A 22666-nucleotide genomic window follows, 5' to 3' on the forward strand; every position below is an offset into this window, starting at 1 on the left:
TAAAACAGTGTTTTATAGTAAACATTTTTATTTTTAAATCCTTATTATCGACGAATTTAATTTTTTGTATCCAAATGCTGGGCTTCACATATACATATCTTTTTAAATTGAGGAAAAAGCTCCAAAGGTGAGTAAGTAACAACTTTTACAACACATTCAGATACAGGAGTTAAAAGATTAGACGCCGACCTTTTTTAGAAGGGTGACCGAATAACTCATCAAAATGACAATTCAACACACTTTTTAAAAGTTATGAAACAAAAACTAGATTAAATAGGTTACATAGGTTAGGTTTACATGTTTTTTTCATTGCTTTTAATGGCTTTCTATCACTTTGTAAAGGTGTGTTGAATTGTTATTGTGTTGAGTTATCATGGAACCTTTTAAAAGACAGTGGCTCAACCATCCAAACAAGCACCAAGACTGTCTTGTTGCAACAAGTGCAATCAAACGTTATAGTTAGGAGTGCCAAACTCTATTTTTGTTTGTTTTCCAATAAAGGTTTTAATATCCACCAAGGAAAAAACAGCTTGACAAAATCGCCAGGTGATGGGACAACTTCCGCTTGTTTTATTCGATACATAATCAAGGGGAAAAACATAAAGAGAAATGTATGGTTTTATTTCCTCAGTAATGCCCTGCTTCCACAGGGATATTGCAAGTATCCAATACTCGATGATTTAAGTATCTTGGCGCCTACCAACATACATCTGCTAGGAGGTTCGTACACAGGTACATGTTGCTAACATTTTGTAAACTCATCCCACCATTCTTCTGCGTGAACAGCCGAGCGAGGTCGTTTCGACTCGCATCATCAAGACTTTAAACATAGTCACTTGTGTCAGACATTTTGTAACAATGCGTGTGCTTTAGATCAACGCTAGGGACAAAACGGTCAACACAATGACAGCTACAAAACAAAGCTAAAGTCTCGATGACGCGAGTCAAAACGACCTCGCTCGGCTGTTCATGGTAGAATGGTGCGATGAGTTAGCAACTGTTTGGTTGTGAGGGAGGTTCTGAAAGCATTCTAGTTTTCACGTTTCAAGAATTCATAAATGATTGGTGATGACACGCGTCTCATGATTTCAGTAGCGAAGTGTACAAACTTTGCATAACAAGTTGTTTGCGACGTGAATACACATGTGTATCGAATACTAGCATATCCCTGCTGAAGAAGAGCCTAAAATGCTGATATTTCATTAATCTAGTGTACATAATTACATATACAGGTAAGACTATTGACTACATTATAAGATGACATATAAAACAATGCAAGTAAATTACTTTTTGTACACTTCCAATTCAGTTTGAAGTTCTGCATATCTTCTTTGCAGTTGCTTTTCTCGTTCAGTTTGTCTTGCTACATCCTCGGTCAGGGACTGAAAAGAGAGAATTAAGGGTCAGTTTTTATTGAAAATAATTTACCGAGATATTGACAAAAAAACAATGAGGAATGAACACAATTTTGGAACTGTAGTGGCAACAAATAATTACAGTACTCTCTCAGTAATCCGCCGCCAAGTTAACTGACAACTATTAACAATTAATCGATAACTCGGTGCTAGAGTTACGCTAAGGTAGAGAGAGGCACGCAGCGAACTACTGAATTTGACATAAAAATACCGGTGAATTATAGAGATTGATTTTGTACTTTCAATTAGTAAAAATAACAGCAGATTATAGTAGTTGTCGGTAGAAATCCTGGGATCTCGAGAACCGGGATCCCGGACCTTTTTCAGCATCGTGATTCTGGTGCTGCGCTTGTCTTAATCCCGGGATTATGGGATTTTTTTTGGTTTCACAAACTTGGTTCTACCGTGGGAATATCTTTTTTTATTGGCAGGGTGTCGATTATCGCACAATATTCTTGAGATCTGGGAAACAGATTTTGGGGTAGGTTATATTTATTGCGCTGTTTCTGTTCAGGTAGACGAGATTTCACTTCTCAATTTTAGCTAGCAGTGGAAGCATTTTGTTGTCGTGATACAACGCTTCTGTCAACTGATAAAAAGATTTCTTTCATGATGAACAATATGGGCAATCGTGGTTTTGCTCTTCTATTGAAAGAATCACTTGCTCGTCGACTAAATGGACATCGGACTCGTGCACCTTCTTTGTTCCAGTTTTTGCACAAAGGCAATCAAGATTATGCAGAAATTAATTTAGACCCACTGTTAAATTTTGGGCATTTGAACAAAATGAGAATATTAAATCATTGAAGACAATATTAGCGAATTTCAAACGAAAATCATAAAAAGTTATGGTCGCATCTAGGAATTGAACCCAGGACTTTAGCCTTGCCAGGGCTCTGCTCTGGGATTGAAAAATGCTAGTACCGTAATCCCGGTTCTGAAAGAAATTTCCGGGGGAAAGCCCTCATTGTCGGATAATCGAGCAGCTGATAACTGAGTTTTGTATATATATATACTATAATCTACCGCTTTCACCAATTGGACACTTGCCCAGGTTTTGGGGTGACGAATTAGTGAGAGAGTACTGTATCGCAAAAATGTTAATTTTATAAATAATAATTATAATTTGAAGCTTGTATAGCACAGTTTTTGTGAAAAATCACCTTAAGGGCGCTGTAAAGTTTTGTGTCTACCATTGAAAGACATTTTGAACTGTTCTGAAAAATATTAATTACATATTTATCATATTTTGACCTAAGACAACATAACTAAATGGGCAAACTGGTAACTTAATATGTATGTATAATAATTATAATCACCTCTATCCTTCGGGGAATGGCTGCCTTTTCCTGCTCTGCCAAAAATTTAAATGTGCTCAGTTCCAAATTGGCAAGTTCTATTTGATCATTTAGTTCTTGGAACTGTTTCAGCATTGCTTGAGTTCGGCTTTGGTAGCCACCTGTTAAAACTCGCAATTTCTTCTCCATCTTTGAACATTTCTTGGCCTCCTTTGCCATGTGATTGCGATTCTGTTCTAGCCTCTTCTCTGCAGATTCCAACCTGTCTTTTTTGCTAGCGAGATTAGCTCTTGTGTACCTGTTTTGACTTGGCAAGAATAACACCTAAAAAAAAATTCATCAAATAATATTTTATAAGTATATGAAGTAAGGTAGTAATAAATATGTAGTAGAATTCATAAGTGGATTTGTTTAACAATAAATTATGTATGACTAAAGACGGGTTGTTTCGGAGAGTTTGAACAATTCATCAAATGTCAACGTTCATTTTCGACTTCTGTGTTTTGAGTCCTATTCAACTTCTGTTATTATATTATTATAGGCTAGTTGATTGAGAGAACTGAAATAATAACAGAACTTGAAAAATCTTTCACAGAACTTGAAAATCAACTTTGAAATTTGACGAATTGTTCAAATTCACCAAAACAACCCGTCCAAGAGAGTGACCAATGAATTGAACTCTCTTTTATTCAAAACAATAAAAGAGAGTATAAATCAGAAATAATAATTCTTCAATTTCTATGAATTTTTTATTGGAAACTGACAAACTGCATTTTCTCTCTTTTTCGTTTTAATGCAAGATATGAAGTGAGAAGGAAGATAATTATGATATACATTCATTATCTATGACTCACCATGGCCCTCTGCTGTAAGTTGATTTCGATAAAGGAGTCGGTTATGACAGGTGAATTACAGCGGAAAAAAATATAGTTCAGAGAGAAAAAGGGAAAATTGGAGGCTAGAGCAATGCATTGTGGGAAATATTTAAATAATATAATTTCTGAAGTTGACATGATTTTAGGAATATTTACCTGTGCCAAGCATTCCTCCCATACTTGTGAATAGGCATCAATACTGAGTTCTCCGTGGGCCATTCCCTGTTTGACAATCTCCATCTCCTTTGAAAGGCAAGTATTTGCTTCCCGCAGTTGTTCCGCTGTGAAGTCATCGTAAGGATTTTGTTCCAAGTACGCTAGCTGGGCTGCCTGCTGACTGGCCTGCCGCTTTTTGTCTGACCCTGGTAAAAAATAATTATCTTAAAACAAATAACCGATTTTAATCTTTAACCTTTATGTATCTGAAATACGATTTAACCGAATATTTCACAACAAACTATAAAACAAATTAGTGTTATTTTGCAATTATTATGTTGATAGTACAGATATAATTAGTGGAGGTGGAAAAACCTGGGAGGAAAGAATAAGTACAGAAACACGTAGTAGATAGGGAGACCTAAATTTGCACAGCTTTTCAGTATGGAATTTGTAGGTCAACACTACTAATATCTTTCAGTTCAAATCTCGGGGGAAGCCAGGTAATAAAACTAGTAACTATTATAATACTGTGCATTAACAGTTTTATGAATGTCTCTACCTGTAACTGGGTTCTGCAGAGAGTCGTAATGCAGCATGGTGATCATCTCCTTCTTAATGAGCTCCTCAGCCTTCTGCAGATCGGTGAGAGGTCCTGTGTCCCCTCTGGAGCGCAGAACCCCCGTGTTGATGTCAGCAGGGCGTGGCAGGGTCCTCTGCACCACCTGGGAGCGGAGGGCCATTGCCGCAGCCCCTGTAGTCAAAATAATTAAACTTTACTCTACATCTTAATTATTAATGGAGTAGGTATAACAAACTTCACAGGGCTTCACTCAAATTTTAAGAGATAATTAACCTCTCAAACACCATTGTATCCTAAGGATATGTTTAAAATTATTATTTTTCTTAATATAATTAGTTATTCGAGGGAAACTACAAATGGTAGATTATATACCATTCTTATAAATATATAAAACCATTATCTGGTAAGACAACCAGATAATGTAAGATAACCTATTCATTTGAAAAGGACCAGAGACAAGAACAAAAAAAAAAATTATTACCATAATGGTTTCTTTGTATGGAATTTCAAGGGACCAAAAACAAAAATTTTAAGCGGGAACTTCTTAAAGGCATATAATAGGCAAGGCAGATTTCCGAAACTACCAAAATATGTTTATTATTACATCGCTAGGTGGCAGTAAGGATGCCTTCACCGATGTACAATATTCAACATTATACGTGAGTTATGAAGAGACATATAGATATTCAAGTAAAAAAACAAACCAATAACAAAATGTGGCTTGTTTATGGAACTTACTATTTTGGTAGAGTATTTAGTATGATCTTTTTTACAAATGTTTCATCATTTGCTTGTTCTTGTAAATCATATTAGGTTTGAAAAGCTGACAATAGGTTTTTAAGTTCGCGATATTATGTGAAAGGAGGAAAGCAACCGTAAGCGGCGTTTTGCACCGTTAGCGTTTGCTTGGTTCCTTTCGTGGTCGCGTTTCGTTAGGGACTGAAGTGTAGGTAGGTAGGTAGGTAGGAGTGAGCGCTATTCCATTATAAACGGTGTTTGGGATCTCATGGTTCAAGTAATCCATTAAATTATTATCAATAAATTTTACATGTTATTTAATGTTATCATGTTATACATTTTATTGTTACTGTATTTGTAATGTTAAAGTGTTGCTTTGCTTGATTCTCCGTAATGGCAATCTTGTATTATTCTTCTTATATATTGACCTCGAGAAATAAAATAAAGTTTTTTTTTATATTTTTTATTTTTTAATTTTTCTGTGTTATTTAGTACAACTAAACAACAATATTTTTTAACCATGGCAGTAGCTGTCGTGCAAGGCCGCAGAAAACCATGACAAAACTGCAGCGACACTCACTCTTTATTTTAATAAAACAAATATAATAATGAGAGTTTATTCCAGAATGTACAAAAATAGTACAAATATTGACAAAATAACAATGCATTCATACATAGAATGGAACAGAAAAGAAACAAAAAATATAGTATATGATAATAAATGTTCATGGGGGATATTTGACAGGCTCCTGTTTCGTTTGAAGGCCATCAGGGGGGACTCCATCCAGGCAACCATGGCAGTGATGATGGTATTCTTCGACTGGCGTAGTCTGCGCCATAAGCTTCCCCTGCGGTGGAACAAAGGTTTATTTTAATATACACAGGATGTTAAGGGACGTACTTGACTTACTTTAACCAGTGATTCCTGACATTATTTAGAGAAAAAATGTAAATAAAATTTTGTTCTCCTGTGACTTTTTCAAAATGTCACCGGAAATGTCACATCGAACATCGAAAATGTCACCGGTGACCGTAAATTCATTTACAGTTTTTACTGCAAATAATATCAGGATTTACTGGTTAAAGTAACTCAAGTACGTCCCTCAACACCCTGTGTATATGTTTAATACATTAAATAAAAGGAACTTCAAGGAAGGGTTCTTCAGAGTGAGCTCTTCAGGAAGTTATCTAAAATCGTATCAGAATCTAAAATTTGAACAATATTTACATTAGTTTCAATAAAACGTAACAGATTTTTCTTGCATTTTTAAAGTTTTTCTGTTCGAATTTGTGTCGCTGCTTTTCGTTTTTTCTCCAACGCGGATATAATATACTGTGGGTCACGAATGGGCATTGATCTTTTAAATCTAGGATCTATGATTTCTGGTAATAAACAATCCATAAAGAAAGTACTTAATCTGCTTTCCATCTTTTCTCCCCAAAATTTGTCATCTCGTTTTATTATTTCTATCTTTAATGGAATTGCTTCACCCAACCAGACGGCAAAAATACATACAGACTTATTGGAAATGTGAAGTTGACCCTGTACTTGATAATACCAGTTATGATTTGTATTTGTAAAAAAAAATTTTTTGTTTTTATCTTCCTTCCAGAACGTAATTTTTTTTTTGCTATTGCTTCTTCAAATAGCATCCCACTAGCAGAAATCGCACATTTAATTTCTAATATTGTACTATCATTTACCAAACCATCTGGAGTGGCTCCTAAGAATGGGAAAATTTCATCAATAAATAAGCCACAGTCATCGACCACAATATTTTCTTGAATGCAAAGTTGCCTTTTTGCAACTTGCTCATGGTCTCTACCATATTGCACAGATTTTATATTATCTAGAGAGCGGCCGTATAATATTGATTTAACTAAATTAGCACAACTGATGGTTTGACTTCGTTTACAGATATTACCAAATAAAGAAGCTGTTAACATGTTTCTTCTGCGTTGCAGCCACTCCCCGCTATCAGACTGCAAGACAGTTCGTCTTTCAACTGCCTTCTTTTCACTTTTTGAAATGTCGAGTAGCTTTAAGAATTCTGCCTTAGCACATTCATATGCATCATGTTCCATATCCATTTTTTCGCACAATTCGCCATAATGGATATCAGGTGCTCCTGATTTTGTAAGTAAATGTCTCCCTTGTTTTTTTCGTAAAGATCTTTTATCGTTTGTTTTAGAAGCCATTCTTCTTTTTTTTCTTTTCAATTCTAATCGTTTCAAAAAATTACTAGGGCTCCTGTTGAAAATCTGCTTATGTAAAGAATAATACGGTCGCTTGGAATTGAAAGAAACTACTGCAGCTGCACAACGACCCATATATGACTGTTTTAAAGAATAATTAATTCGTTTTCCACCAATAAATTTTGCAATAACTCCATTGAAACTCTCAACAATATTACTGTCTAAACAATGTACTAGACTCCGGGCATTGTTGACAAGACGAGAATTAGCTTCCATAATTTTTGAAAATATAATATTGTTTTGTAACTTTGGAACGTGATTGTGGTCTAATGTTTTATTTGGATCAATTTTAAATTTGCAGAAGTACAGTAAACAATCTTTATGTTCACCGAAAATATGTTTGGGTCCATTTAATAAATCTTTCCTTAAATCGATAATTTTTTGGTCTAATGTACTATTTGATTGCATCCTGTAATTTGCAGCTCCAACTACCGCCTTCCTAAGACGAAGTTTGTTGGTTGAAACAATTTTTCTAAATTCCAAAGGAAAGCCGGTATCTTTCGTAATTTTTTCAATTTGATTGCTGTAGTTTCGAATTAAGTGGTTAGAGCATTCTATTTTCTGTACTGTAATATTGGGATATGGGTGACTACTTCTGATTCTGGCGTAAGTGCTGGAGTCTCTATCGGCAATGAGGGTTGAATATATAAGACCGTACATACTTATCGATTGTTGAAATCCGTCTAAAATTGCTTCAGCTTCCATTCCGCTTGAAGAACCAACATAATTTTTGAAGCATGTGTGCTCGGGCACAGGAATTTTCAAATTTATAGCTCTTGCGCAGTTCGTACAGTACTTATTTTTAACTGCCATGTAAATAATTTTTTTTGTGCGGTAACCAATTATCGTAGCAGCTCCTGAGAGGGCGGAGTAGTTGGTTTTATAAGATCGTTTAGACCAACATGCATCAGCTACTACAGTGATCATTGGCGTCCCGTTTTCATCAACATCGCCGCTTTGAATAGCCAGTTTTTTTTCTTCATCGGCTGCCGCAGCCATACTGGTAAATTTGGTTTTCTCCCACCATCCACAAACCTTCTTATGGCATTTTCCATATCCAGCAATAGATAAGGACGGAACTTCAAGGGTAGCACATAGTTCTTCCATGCCCGAATAACCCGATCCTATGCTCATTATTCCCGACACAAAAGATTCGTTGATGCCAATGCCTTCTTGTATGCTTTCGGACGTTTTAATTTTAAAATGTTTACCACATAACACACATTTTAAATTAAAAGTAGAGTTCAAACCATTTCTATTTTCTGAGGTAAATCGTAAATGCTTTAAATTGCAGTTAAAAAGGGAATCATGTTGACTAATACATTGGAGTTGTTTAAAAAAATAATCAAATTGTACTACTCTCCGCCCTTCTATGCAAATATCATCGCTTTCTTCTATCGCCTTTTCAATAACAAGCTCTTGCTCTGATTCTTCACAGCTCCATCCTTGGTCATTGGTCACAGGTTTTTTCCCCAAAAAATTGCTGTCTTTTTGGTCCTGAACATAAAATAAAATTTTAGTAAAATACAAACCTATTATTACGATGTTGGGAACACGCGTCATAGAAATCATAAAAATTCTCGCCTTTCGACAATATACTTCATGAGGGCTAAAGCAGGTGCATGTAACAAGTGTTCCGATATATCAGGAATATAGGTAGAGATGGCAAAATTTCGTTTTAACTAAAAACGCGAAAAAATATTTATGGTTCGAAAATAGGGCATTTATCAGTTTTCTTTGCGTTTCAAGGCATTTGAAAGTGTTTCCAGTGATTTCTATTTCGCGAATTAACGCGAAAAACGTGATTTTGGCCGTATTTCAGCTAAATTATTCTATTTAGCGAAATAGGCGCGAATTTCCCGAAAATACCGGGTATTGACTGACAGGCGTACGAGAATGAAGGAGCCCACTATTGAAACGTGCGCAATGCTATCATTCAATCAGTAAAGTGCCTTTTCCATTGTTTTTTGTATTTACCTGTATTTCAAATATGCCTACTTTATTTCATTTTTGGAAGCCTGTCCTACCTCTTTTTACAATTTTGTTACTATTTTATGTGTAAATATTTAATATTTATAATTTATACTGTACGCTGAATTTAAACGCTTTCCGAGAATATAGCGTATTTCGTAAGTCAAAGAACCATACAAATTGGAGAAGCTGATACAGTAATATTTAGTCCTGTACAACTAAAGAATAATTGAGAAAAATGCATAAGGAAGGTAGTTTCATGTGAATGTGCAGGGAAAAGTATTATGCCTACTTTATTTAATTTTTGGAAGCCTTTCCTACGATTTTTTATAATTTTGTTACTATTTTATGTGTAAATATTTAATATTTTTATACTGTAGGCTAAAATAGCTTTTTGACATTACACAATTTGTGCGAAATAAATTACGCCTATTGATGTTAATCGCAATCTGCATTTGTTGTGTTTGTGTTCGACCCGTACTTAGAGTTTCCTTCCTTATTAATTTAATATTAAAAATAATTATTTATAATCTTTCACATGGAAATATATACTTGCAAATGAAGGTTAAACATATATTTTACCAAAAATACTTAAAATATGCGCTAAAAACATTCACGAAATACATTTTTTTCTATTTTGCTACAAAACGCTAAATTATGCCTCAAAATGCTATAAAACCTTAAATTTCCAATTGTTAATGCTAAAAAATCTGAAAATTAATGCTAAATTTTGCCATCTCTAAATATAGGTAAATAGGCTATGAGAAATCGTCTTTTCAAACTTTGACACCTCATATCTCAGAACAAGTTAAATGAAGTTAGAACCCTATCCAAATGAGGTGACGAATAGTAAATGCGAGATATTTGAAGTATATACATAAGTACCTTTTCGACAGTAGTGGCTGATGAACCAAAAAGAATATCCTCGTGGTCTAAATCTTCCAAGTTTGGTCCTTTGTGTGCAATATTTACAGTAGACTCATTTGGTTCTATCGTATGTTGGTGTTTTTGCTGTATTTTTTCCTAAATAAAAAAGCAAAAAAAAAATTATATTATGATGAAAAAGTCCAGAACCCCCCCCCCCACCCCCGTGACTCCAACGCACTCAAATTCATTTGTTGCTCGAAGCATACCTTGTTTGGAGTATTTTTTCCGGCTGCTATGGATAAATCATGTGTTGATCTACAAAGAGAAAAATAATATAATTATTTGAAACTGTACAACACAACACATAGATAGAATATCTTTGATTTGACAATGTGTGAATGGTTACGTGTTTATACGCGGAAAGGTGATATGAACTAAAAATGATCCGGCGTGAGATGGTAATTTTTGGTTCAATTACCAAACGTGCCCTATGAAAAAACGTTCAATCTCCCACTTAGTCAGAGCGCGTAAAGACAATGAATTCTCTCATACACACTTGCATAAAGATGCCGCCAGTAAACAACATGACGTTAGTGCTAACCGTTAGGAAAAGGAACGCATATTGAATGTTGGATTTTACACGTTTCGAAGAATTTGACACTTGAAAATATACAATGCGACAAATTTATATGAAAAAAGAGAATTTGTGAGTACTTACTGTTTTCGTAGCTTCTTTAGATTATTGCAATGCTTCAAGTGAGTCGGTATTCTACTTTTAGACCCATTAATGAAACATTTTGATGGCATTTTCGAAATATATACGCCGTAAAACAAGGAGCGTATAGTCCCACTACCGTTCTCGGGGGCTTCTCACCCGTAATAAGTAAAACAGTGTAAATGTGTTGAAAATTTGGTGCACGATGAAGTATTTATTTAATTGTTAATATCCACAGATATCATAACGATAATAAGAGGCCGTACTTCTACAGATGTGTGTATTATATACATATTTTAAATTTTAAATATTGTGTAAAACCGTTTTTAATCCGATAATCATGGATCGAAGTTTTAAAAGTGGGTTGTATGGTGTATCAATGTTTTTATTTTTTATAGTCGAATGCCTACAACAACTACAAAAAAAAATAGGCAGACTGAAAAATAATAGTCCATTAATTGGTATAAAAAAATATGAAGTCTGAGAATGACATACGAAAGGTAGTATTAAGCCGTTTTAGGGAGCCGTTTTCCAGCAAATCACCATTATGCCCTATAACCCACTCAAGCGAATATCTCTGTATATTGAAGGGTGAAGGAATAAAGAATGCAATAAAATCTTGAAGGGGACACTTGCTTTTAGGAAACCTAAGAAAACTAGGACAAATATAATAGATTAATCTCCAAAATATTGTACCTTCACATTCTGTGCGTTTTTTACAACTTGATTATCTGTGGAAAAAAAACTAACTTTTTGCTTCAGCCTCTCTCTCCTTCTTCATGTCAATATCGGCCTGGTCCTCCGTGATGGAAGTTTGACCGTCATCGTGCGAATCCTCCTTCTCATTATCCGGCACCACTATCTCATAGTCGTTCCTCGGAGTCGGCAGGGACTGCAGGCCTGCTCTCAGTGAGGCTTTAATCTACAAACATCCAAACATTACAAAAATACTATAGAGAAAAATCTTCAAGATAAATTACGTATTGGTAAAAAATAGCACAAAGATGAAATATGTATTAGTAAATTGCTTTGGATTAAAGAATAATATTTAATTACCTGTTTCTGGAAGTGATTGACTTGTTGTGGAGTGTCTCCCAGCGCCAGTCTCTCTTCAGGGTTAATATTTAACTTATCTCTTAAGCCCGGTGTGTATCCCTTTAAAAGAAATAAAAAAAATTGGAAACAAAAAATCATCAGTAAAATCATTTTGTTCTGGAAAATACATGTGTGTAGGTCACACTTACCGGTCCTCCACTTTGATTCAGTCCACCGGGTGTTCCAAAACTACCAGGTGTGGATAATTCACTTCTCGCAGAGCTGAAAATAAATAAATCTTAAAAATAGAATAATCTTATATAGATAAATATTCATAGGTATACCACTCTTAGATACATTATTAACCCCTTAGGGCTCTGACATATTCTGTTAAATGGTCAGATTATTTCAGATAAATTAAATGGTCAGATTATTAAATGGAATATTTCTGAATGTATCCGTAAACAAAAAAACTGTTTTCGGAAGGTGACGAAATAAGCTTTCAAATTTTATTATTAAAGATATAATTTTTTAAAGCAAACCACAACAGTAAGGGAGACATAAAAATTTCTACGAGACCTTTATAAGTTAATACGTGGCTAATTAATTACTATAGTGCTATTTTTGTGAAATACATTTGAATCCTATAATTTCTATACCCGCTATATCCGATTTTTTGACAAAATGATCTGAGTATGACATCTTGTTCACATTTTTGCGAGCAACAAGAGAAACCTAAAATTGAGTTTCAAAACCCTCCTTATCACGACCAAAAACCATGTTAAAACTGCGAGTGAGAAACCAAATCCGCTATATCATACAGAAAGTTACTATCAAAACGCGCTATATCGGATTCAACCAATCACAAGCAGTTATTTTGCCAAAATACAATATGGCCGCCGTTCTGACGCCACGCTCGTGTGTCAAAATGATCTACGCGAGTGTTTCTAAACCCGCCATGTCGGCTCAGTTGACTTTCAAAAGCCTCTATATCACGAAGTGAGTTTCAAAATCCGCTTTATCCATTTTATTTATCGAAATTACTTAATTATTGCTAGACATATATAGAAAAATAAATGCTTTTCGAATTTTTATTACTCCAATTCATTATATAAAAAATTGTATTGCAATTACTTATGTACACTAGAGATGTGACAGTTTTTTCGGTTTTCTCCAAATCAATGAAAGATGATATAGCGGGTATAGAAATTACACGACTCATTTTAACTGTAAAAATAACAGAAATAGAACACAACGGAGCTCTCTGTAGCAGGACCTGATAAAATAATATGATCACATGAAGGTGATTTTCAATTCAGATAGCAGATGTAACGATAATTTAATGAACTTACCGGAATGGTGTGGCGAGCACTGTGTTTGGGGTGGCCACAACCTGGTTCTGTGGCAAGGAGCCCCCAAAGTCGGGGTTATACAGTGGGGTGTTCAGACCACCTTTGAGTGGGGTGTCCACGTGTGTCAGAGCCATCATATTCTGGGCCTCTTGCAGGACTCTGAAAGAATATACATAACAAGATATCAGAGATTTTGTTTCATATTATTTCAAAGCGTGTAAACATGTTCAATGCATTCCCGGTGAATATGTATAAACAGTGTCCAAAAACTTGTAGTACAAGTGGGAAACCTTGTGAATCTACATCACATTTGAAGTCGATTTTGTAGTATATATTTTTTTATAATAATTAAAATAAAATAACTTGGTTTGAATACCACTTTACTGTATATATTTATAACCAACCGGTTTCAGTTCAACACGAACCTTCAGCAGGGTTAATAAAAATATATTAAATTAATTACAGAGGTGTATGGGTACTTATAGTTAAGCTGGAAGAGGGAGAGAGAACATCAACTTTGGTGCAGGGAAGGGAAATATATTTAAAATGGGCCTATTAGTTAAATCTAATTGTTTATTTAATAAATTGATTTTATTGACTTTAAGGGATTTTTTTATTTCAAGTGCTTCTAAATTGTTGAGGCGTAGACCTATCCGTTTCTATGTAATACATCTATACCTGAAGGCTTATCAAATGAGTGATCTTTATCTATTAAATGTGTTGCAAATTCCGAAAAACCTATGTTGTTTAAGCATCTCAAGTGCTCGACTACCCGCGTTTGAACGTTTCTTGCAGTTTTACCAATGTAAAATGCTTCGCAATCATTACATTTAAGTTTATAGATGCCAGAATGGCTTAAATTATTTTCTTTTCAGCAGTGATATTTTTTAGATGCCAGAATGGCTTAAATTATTTTCTTTTCAGCAGTGATATTTTTTAGATGCCAGAATGGCTTAAATTATTTTCTTTTCAGCAGTGATATTTTTTTTTATTTCATCTTAAATTTTCAAGTAAATGGCGACCAAAGTTAGATTCTTTTAGGCCAAAATTGAAAAAAAAATTGGTTACTGGGGTGTTAATATTAAATGCTTAATGTCTTCTAAAATACATTGAAGCATAGACCCGGCTCAAAAAGTTCTCTCGTCATTATTTTAAAACTGGAGAGACTTGATCCTGAGAAATTGGAAATCGGAAGACATCTGCTCATCCTGCGTTCGGACTGGCTTTTGACGTGAAAAGAGCTGATGATGAGACTCCCCGCTCTATCGAGAAAGGAATATTTTTGGCTGGCTTCGGATACTGAATTCCACATGCCACGGAGTTCGATTTCAACATTGACACAAAAGTGCATGGTATTGCATCATAATTATTACTAAAGCAAGCCATTTTTCCAGATATGCTATTGTTATTTAATATAATTTTTTTAATCAATTTCTTCTGTTGTAAAAAAAAACCAACCGTTTCAAAGCAGCAGTGATACATTTTACAAATCAATTTATTTAATTTGTTGCCATCTAATCCAGCTGCATTGTGTATAATGCAGTGCAGTGAGTAAAAGGCAGTACTTTTATTTATTTTTTTTAAATGTATAAATAGTTAATAACAGATTACTAATACCATATGCATAATACAGTTTTCTACAAATATTTTAAGATGAAACAAAAAATCGTAAAACATTCCTTAAATAACTAGCGGACTCAGACAACCATTGTGAATAAAATTTTAAATTTCTCCCGGGTCACACCACTTGGCAACGGATTCTATTGGATTTGATCCACTTATGATGATGACAGATGATGGAATCTGACACAGTTCATAAAAAATTTTGTTGGAAAATCATCTTGCACCATGCAATATAATTTTTGTAGTCCGAAATCTGTTCTTCACTAAGAATTCATTATATTCACAGAAATAAGACAATTAGAACCACACACGCACTTCAGAGGCTTGATTCTTCACGAGCGATCAAGAGTTATTCATTATGCGCCACCTACAAATGGAAAATCGTCTGGCTTCTCAACGAACTTTGCCGAATGTTTCATTTATGTATACATATTCTTGAATATCGAAGAGTTGAAGAGATGATTATATTGGTATCCCTGTGAATAATGTCTATGTTTCTCATGTTTTTACGTTTCTATGGTGATAGTTTGAAATGTCAAACAAAACTTCAACGTGTCATTTTTATACTTACCTTAGTTTGGACATCTAGAGCTAAAGAACGGGATGGGGGTGTTATGAAAGGAAACACAATGACCACCAAAGACGTACTAAGGCTCTGTTAAGCCTGAAATTCCTGACGAAGTCTTTGTCTCTTCAGATTGCTCTGCATTATGTATTGCAGCTAAAATCGCCGGTAAATCAGCCATTATGGGACTTTAAAATAACTTTGTAAAATGTACAATGCTTGTCCTTCCGAGTGCTTCCACTTAAGAGTGCGCGGGAAACGATCTTAGGTTAGGATACAATAGACGAAATTTTAACAGACATCGAAGGCGAAGTCGGTGTCGGCTGGTTCTACTCACCTGTCGCTCGAGTATAATGACTTTTGACATCTAAGTATGTACCTTCGACGAGACTCGAGAAAAAGAGAATCAACCAATGTATGTACTTTCGACGGCGATTAAGAGCTGCCTGGAGTGGAGAATAGAGCCCCTGAAGAGAAATGCCCCATTCTTATAATCTCTTGCATCCATTATTTTTCTACATTTTAAAGCTGTTCCTAATCATAAAAATAATAAGAATACGCTTGTTAAGGTAATAATAAAAATAAGCTTGCATAGTGTTTATATCAACCAACCTGTCTGTTTGCGGCGCTGGCGTCCTGGCAGTGGTCGCGTGCTGAGGAGTGATGGCGTAGTCAGCCAAGAGACTGTCAGTGGCGCCGCCTTCACCACTTTCTGCTGCCACCTCTCGGGCCACCTCACTGGCTCGGCCCAGTTTTACAACTTGTTGCAATTCCTACAGACAGTACGATACACTATTTAAATCATTTAATCTTTGGAACACCGATCACGCGCCCCCTAATGCCTCTTTCGTGTGCCGACACAAAATTTTTGTGCCGCCGCCGTGGACCAGCTGATTCTATTTTCGTAATAACGTACTTTTCTTTTTTGTGCAAAATGATTTACAAATTTATTTATCTTGCCAGATAATGTATTTATAAAAATAGTATTTCCAATTTGGAAGGCGGGTATGGGTACCGCCGCCCCGGGAACCATTTATTGGATAACCACCACCTCTGCCATAGATCTCCCCAAATGGTTGGCTACATTTGGTGACTTAGCAGGGGGGTGCCCGGGTTCATCGGGAGAGGCTGGTTTGGGGAGACCATGTGACCTCTCCAACTGGTCTCTTGACTCATCGCTTTGCGCTATAGTGGGAGGGATATATTCTCATGTCCTGGACACACTGATCCCTACCTATCCTCATACCTTTTAAGGATCCTTCCTTTCCCTAAAAAACCCCTCCACACAGCATCCCAAAAGATAACAGGGGAAGTTATTTTCCTCAGGGCCTCCTATCTGGGGTTAATGAAAAAATAAAAAGTATATAATCTACCATAAGAAGTTCCCCCAGAATAGCTAATATACATTTAAATGTTTTTTTTTTCATGGGTTAATAGCAAACTGAAGATTTAACAAACCAAATAGTTAGACATGTGAGATTTTATAGTGTAGAAATTATTTAACCCGTGGAGACCGGCAAGAAACTTCAATAAATAAAGATATTTTTGTCAAGCAAAAGTGCAGCATGTAGACAATACCATAATTGATAAACTGACATTTTTATTTTTGTCTTTTAACTAATGATAATATTATGATTGATGAAGTTAAAAACATAAGAGGGAATAGTTTTTTAAATAACTAAAGTTTGGACAAAACATACCTGATCGGAGATTTGAGGTTCTGGTAAAACCAGCTTGCTCCTCTTCTTTGCTGGTCCATCACCAGACATCATCGACGAAGGAATGTCATTTTCCTTGCGTTGCTTCAACTTCTGTTTATCCTTCCTGCGGTCACGCTGAAAATAATAAAAATTATTGACTAAATCAGTGAAAACAAAATAAAAATTTCTGAAATTGCAACACAACATATTAAAAGTTTTTTAGGTTGCCGAATGATAACATAAAAACAGGTAGGTACCTCTTCTTTTTCAGACTTCAGTTCCCCATCAAGATGCTGCTGCCTCAATTTGGTAAAATCGGGGGCCATTGGGTCTATCACCTCATCGCCTGTATCGTAAAAACCTAATGCGGGGCGCTTTTCAAAGGGTATTTCAGCATTGTAGTCAATTCCCCTCTTCTTCTTATGCCTAAAAATAATTTTAAAATATATTCATTTACTAACTCATTCGGTAGGTAGTGAATTTATTTATTTTCACGTTACAGCCATAAAGTTTAAAAAAACTTAAAATATGTTATTATTTTGAACAATTTGAAAATAGAATATGTATGGTACCTAGCAGCGACTAGAATACCAGCAGCACTCAGCTCCCGCCTCTTTTGCAGGGCGGCCAACCTCCTGGCTTCTTCTAGCTGCTTTTCTCTTGCCTTGCGTTTGGCTTTCTTGCCTTGTGTGTTGGCCAACCTGGCACGGGCTTCTGACAGCATCTCCAGTTCTAAAAAAAAAACAAAATTAACAGTACAGAATGTGCATCAACAACATTAAATATTTTGTTTACATTACTGTTTGCCACCGTCTTGGAGGAATGGGATAGAAAATGGATTCTTACCATCCTCATCCATGTCCTTGGGATCAGGCCGTGCGGGTTTAGTTTCTGGATTGGGATCAATTTCACCCGGCTTCAGCTTTCGGGGATCATCATTCATGTCATCTCCCTCTTCTTTTTTTTGCGCTTGATCTCTGGAAATAAAAGAGTGGAGAATAAATCCTCGCTAAATATTTACTATTCTGTCACACTCTTAACCGCTTGTTCGAAGGAATATCCTTATGGTTACGAAAAATTTGTCCCTGTTGAATGCCGACGTATATATATGGATATTGCACACTACGCAGATATTAGAACTTGGCATTCCAAAGGTTAACACATATAATTACCAAAAACAATACTTCGTTTCAACTTAATTACTATAAGAAAAAATTATTAAAATAACCAGAAATGGAAAATATTGTATTTAAATAGCAAACAATTATTATTATTACTAATTATTTTGAGCTTTTGGTTCAATTTGGCAGTATCCATATGTATATATATATATATATATATAATTACGCCTGTGGATAATTGAATGGAAGATACAATGAAAGAGGTTGTCGCATCACTGACTCTTTATTTTGTAGACAATGTAGTTGTGTTGCTGTGCATCTCGTTGGGATGCTTATAGGTCCTTATCACATTACGGTAGGATGTGAATCTGTGTTCGAGCGCGGATACTGCATGACGAAATCCTCCAGACCGATGCTCGACACTATGGTGGAGATGATCGGTGGCGAATCCTCCAGACCGATTGCTCGACACTGTGGCGGTGGAGAAAATCTATGGCGAATCCACCAGAGCGATGCTCAACACCGTAGATAGCAGAGATGAACAATGGTGGAGTGTGGTCATGGTGATGTAGTCGGTAGCTCGACGCCATGCGGGAGGAGACTAGACTTGAAGGTGATCTTCATCACTGGTGGTGAGGGCCACGGGTCTTCCAGGTCCTCCAGTGAGATGCTGTTTGGTCCTCGACACAATGCGGGCGGAGGCTGGATGAAAAGCCGGAGATAGAAAGAGGATGTACAGAGTGCAGTGGGTTCGCGGCACGGCTGGTATTGGGTGTCGCCAGAAGCTATTTTAGCTCAGTTTTTACGGCTGAGCGAATGAGTACTAGACTGTAGCGCTGCAGGGGGGCTTTTCTTACTGATCTATGAATATTCAAGATGGCCACAAACTAGATGTAAAATTATCCATATAATAAACCAAATTGCTTTTTAAATGCATTATATTCCAATTCTTGAAATTATAATATTTTTTTCTTAACCCTTTCAGTACCCATGTCCATGATCGTGGACATCGACTTTCATCTTTAGTTATTACGCTATTTGCTAGGTTTTGATCATTACAACAACTTGTCCATGATCATGGACATTAGTAGAGCAGTGTGGTGCTGCCATCATACGGAGTTTCAAGAACTAAAATGATAAACAAGCCATGGAGAAAACAGACCATCCCTTGCCTGGTAAGACACACTACAATATAATTAGTTTTCTTTATTATTTGTAGCAACTAATTTATCCGAGCATTTTTTTTCATGGAAATTAAATGTTTACGATGGTTCTTAAATGTTTAGTTACGAAGTTCTGTTGAGTTATATGATTACAAGTTACGTTTGAAAAGCGATGTCCATATTCATGGACAAATGCATTTGACGGTTGCGAAGAAATATGGTCAGGGGACCATTGTAACCATTTGTCCATGAACATGGACACTCTGTACAACAATAAACATAACAATTATCAAAAAAGTTTTCAAACAAAATATTTTTGAAATTATTTCATTAGTCTAGACACCAATTTTCAATTTTTTATGACTTACAAGGTTCAATATACAAAAGTACCATAATAAAATTTTATACCTTTGTAACCATTTGTCCATGAACATGGACACTCTGTACAACAATAAACATAACAATTATCAAAAAAGTTTTCAAACAAAATATTTTTGAAATTATTTCATTAGTCTAGACACCAATTTTCAATTTTTTATGACTTGTGCCTGAAATTCAGTACTGAAAGGGTTAAGTTGAAATGGAGTATGGTTTTTGGTAATTATGCGAATACGCAAATAATAAAGAGTGTGGTGGAATAGTAAATATTTACCATATTAACATTAGTACAAAAATGGTATGCATATCAGTCAGGTCAAGTCAAGAGTAGAGAATAACAGAAAAGTATTATGAGACGATGTACGAATGTGAATGAAGCAAGGAGGGTGTGCCAAGGCAGTGTTGTGAGGGGTTACTTCCTTTCTGCCTGCGGGGAAACGGCGTGATTGTTTTATAACAATAGATGATGTAATTTATATCTTCTTCTTTAGTATGGTGGGTGAGTCAGAGGGGGACATCTAGGTCTGCGAGCCATTCTAGGGCCTCAGGCGTCACCATGTGAACCTCATCAATCCCACCGGGGAATTAATGGAGCAGGCATTCGTTGACCACAGGTTGTGTGTAATTTATATTATTATTTATTGTTCTTTAAAGCTACGAAAGGGTAATATTTCCTAAATAAATTTCCTTGTCAAAAGATGTATGGTCGCCATTTTAGATTTTGCTAGTATAAATTGACGTTTTCAGAAAGGTTCCGCTAAAATCTAAATACGCTTAAATTATTATTTATTGTTAGTAACATTTCGTTTTAATTTAATTAATACAAGAAACAAACATTTACAGCGAGGGGACGGAAAAACATGAACTAAATAGGTTATTAATTTGGGTTTTTTTTTCAATAATTTTTGCGTATTTAGATTGAAGCGGAACCTTTCTGCAAAGGTCACTTCTTTGACAAGGGAAATTTCGAACTTTGTAAAAAAATCAACCAATGAATCTTTTGCAGTCTCCTCCGAAGTCAGTAGTTGTTTCTTGAGTAAATATTTACATAATCGCATCACCTTTAATGGGCACAGATTATGGAAATTACACTTCGTTTCTTTAAGTTATTTACTTTTTTTTATGTAAATATCGCACAAGTGTCCCAACTGCTCCCAACCGTCTGGAGCCAGTGAGACTATGGCATCCCTAATTGGGGTATGTTGTGAAACTGAAGGTAGTGTGGAGGGGAAGGATTGATCATTTACTGGACTTTAAAGACAATGTGTGTGATTTGTTAAATATCATGGATTCCTGCCAGGTTAATTTAGGGAAGAGGAAAGCAGAGGAGTCTTACCCCAGGGCGATACTGAGAGTAATTTCCACTCTGGAATGTGCCGCAAGTATACTATATATTATTTTAAATTAATAAATTGTGAAATAAAATAAATTCATCACATAAAATTTATTTGCGTGCGCCGGTATTTGAACCCGCGACCTACGGATTGCTAGTCGAGAGACTTACTCGTCGACCACAAAGGACGTCAGAGTCATTGCCACAAGAAACAGCTATTTGTGCCAGGAGAGATGGTAAAAGACGCATTAAAGTTCCATTTTAATTCAAGCAAAGTTCTAAATTTCCATTATAAAACGGACTTGTGCTGTTATTTTAGATTTTTATAGTATGGATTGATGTTTGCGAAAGTTACGTTTCAATCTTATTATGCAAAAATTATTCAAATAACCCAAACTAAGAACCTGATAATCTATTTTGTGCATGTAAATAGTTGTTTCTCGTAATGATAATTGAAACGAAGTGTAATTTCCATAATCTGTGCCTAAAAGTGCGGCGGTTAGGTAGAAATTTACTGTTTCTTGTGGTAATTAAGTTGAAACGAAGTGATAATTAGTTAGTTAAGTGTTAATTAGTTAAAGTTAGGTCGATAGTCTTTGAAACAGAATTATATAACACTGTACATATATTATATTATGCAGTGTACAAGGCAGTCAACAAACACTGGTAACGATTCGGGATCTCTGGCAAAGCTTAATATGATTTTTTTTTAATAAAACCTTTTGATTCACCTTAATTACTATAAAAGGCAACTATCTGGATTTGGGAAATTTTTAATTTTGACATTCTATTTTTCAAAAGTAAAATGAAAATTTGCCAAATTTTAGTCCCGAATATTTACCCGAATTTTGAATAAATTAGAGTTGCTTGTTACTTACAAAAGATATTCGTATCTCTCCAAGCATTGAGCGGCAGTCCTGCCTATGATGGGAGCTATGGTCCTCCATTGAGTTGGCATGAGTTTGGCCAGATGAAGTAGCTTTTCATCTTCTTCCCTGGACCATTCGGTTTTCTTGATACTGGGATCGAGCCATTCATACCACCGAGCTTTACACTGCTTTGCAGATTTGCGGTGGATCAAGGAGGCAATTCGTGACCATTGATTCTTGCCATATTTCATTACAGCCGCTTTTAATATTTCATCCTAAAACACAGGTTATAATTTGAGTATAATAATTATAGTACAATTCTGATAATACATAAAATTTTACTATAAATACACACCTCCGTGTTTCGCCACACACCCCCCTTTATCATTATACGAGGCATTTTGAAAAGTTTGTGTTATCTTTTCGCGTAAAATCTAAATTTTAAATATACATGACAGGAACGCTAAAATTGACGGCGAAACGTTTTCATTAAACCACAGACAAACAAGTTGACCATAAATAAACCATGAGTTGACTCCCGTATTTGGCAGATGGAAATATTAGAAGAAACTATGGGTACCTACTTTGAAGATGCAAAAAGATCAAAATACACATGGAAATAAGTCACTCGTTATATATTTTGATACGTCCTG

The 22666-nt window shown here is 35.5% G+C and overlaps 1 protein-coding gene across 1 annotated transcript; it reads right to left on the bottom strand.

Moving 5' to 3' along the window:
* Positions 1 to 43: 43 nt before the first annotated feature.
* Cdc5 (cell division cycle protein 21) lies at positions 44 to 22506 on the bottom strand. Its single transcript, XM_089632400.1, has 15 exons — positions 22369 to 22506; positions 22023 to 22288; positions 17996 to 18126; positions 17722 to 17881; positions 17407 to 17575; positions 17150 to 17284; positions 16062 to 16222; positions 13262 to 13420; positions 12119 to 12191; positions 11931 to 12029; positions 11625 to 11796; positions 4307 to 4498; positions 3745 to 3950; positions 2735 to 3037; positions 44 to 1382 (listed from the first exon to the last, which is right to left on the bottom strand). Exons 1-15 carry the CDS (start codon positions 22411 to 22413, stop codon positions 1284 to 1286), a joined length of 2370 nt encoding a protein of 789 aa, XP_089488526.1. The 5' UTR covers positions 22414 to 22506; the 3' UTR covers positions 44 to 1283.
* Between the last annotated feature and the right edge of the window lie 160 nt (positions 22507 to 22666).

The sequence above is a fragment of the Hesperophylax consimilis genome, chromosome 6 (genome assembly GCF_061612785.1).
Source record: "Hesperophylax consimilis isolate HC1 chromosome 6, BYU_Hcon_1.0, whole genome shotgun sequence".
Classification (NCBI taxonomy): Eukaryota; Metazoa; Arthropoda; class Insecta; order Trichoptera; family Limnephilidae; genus Hesperophylax; species Hesperophylax consimilis.

What these genes read in the sequence shown, in the direction of transcription:
- Cdc5 (XM_089632400.1), bottom strand. Translation starts at nt 22,413, where the DNA reads ATGCCTCGTATAATGATAAAGGGGGGTGTGTGGCGAAACACGGAG. An exon ending in CCAGCGCCGCAAACAGACAG is followed by an intron (nt 13,421 to 16,061) that starts GTTGGTTGATAT and finishes ATATTCTTTCAG; the next exon opens with AGTCCTGCAAGAGGCCCAGA. An exon ending in CCATTCCCCGAAGGATAGAG is followed by an intron (nt 1,383 to 2,734) that starts GTGATTATAATT and finishes CTCTCTTTTCAG; the next exon opens with TCCCTGACCGAGGATGTAGC.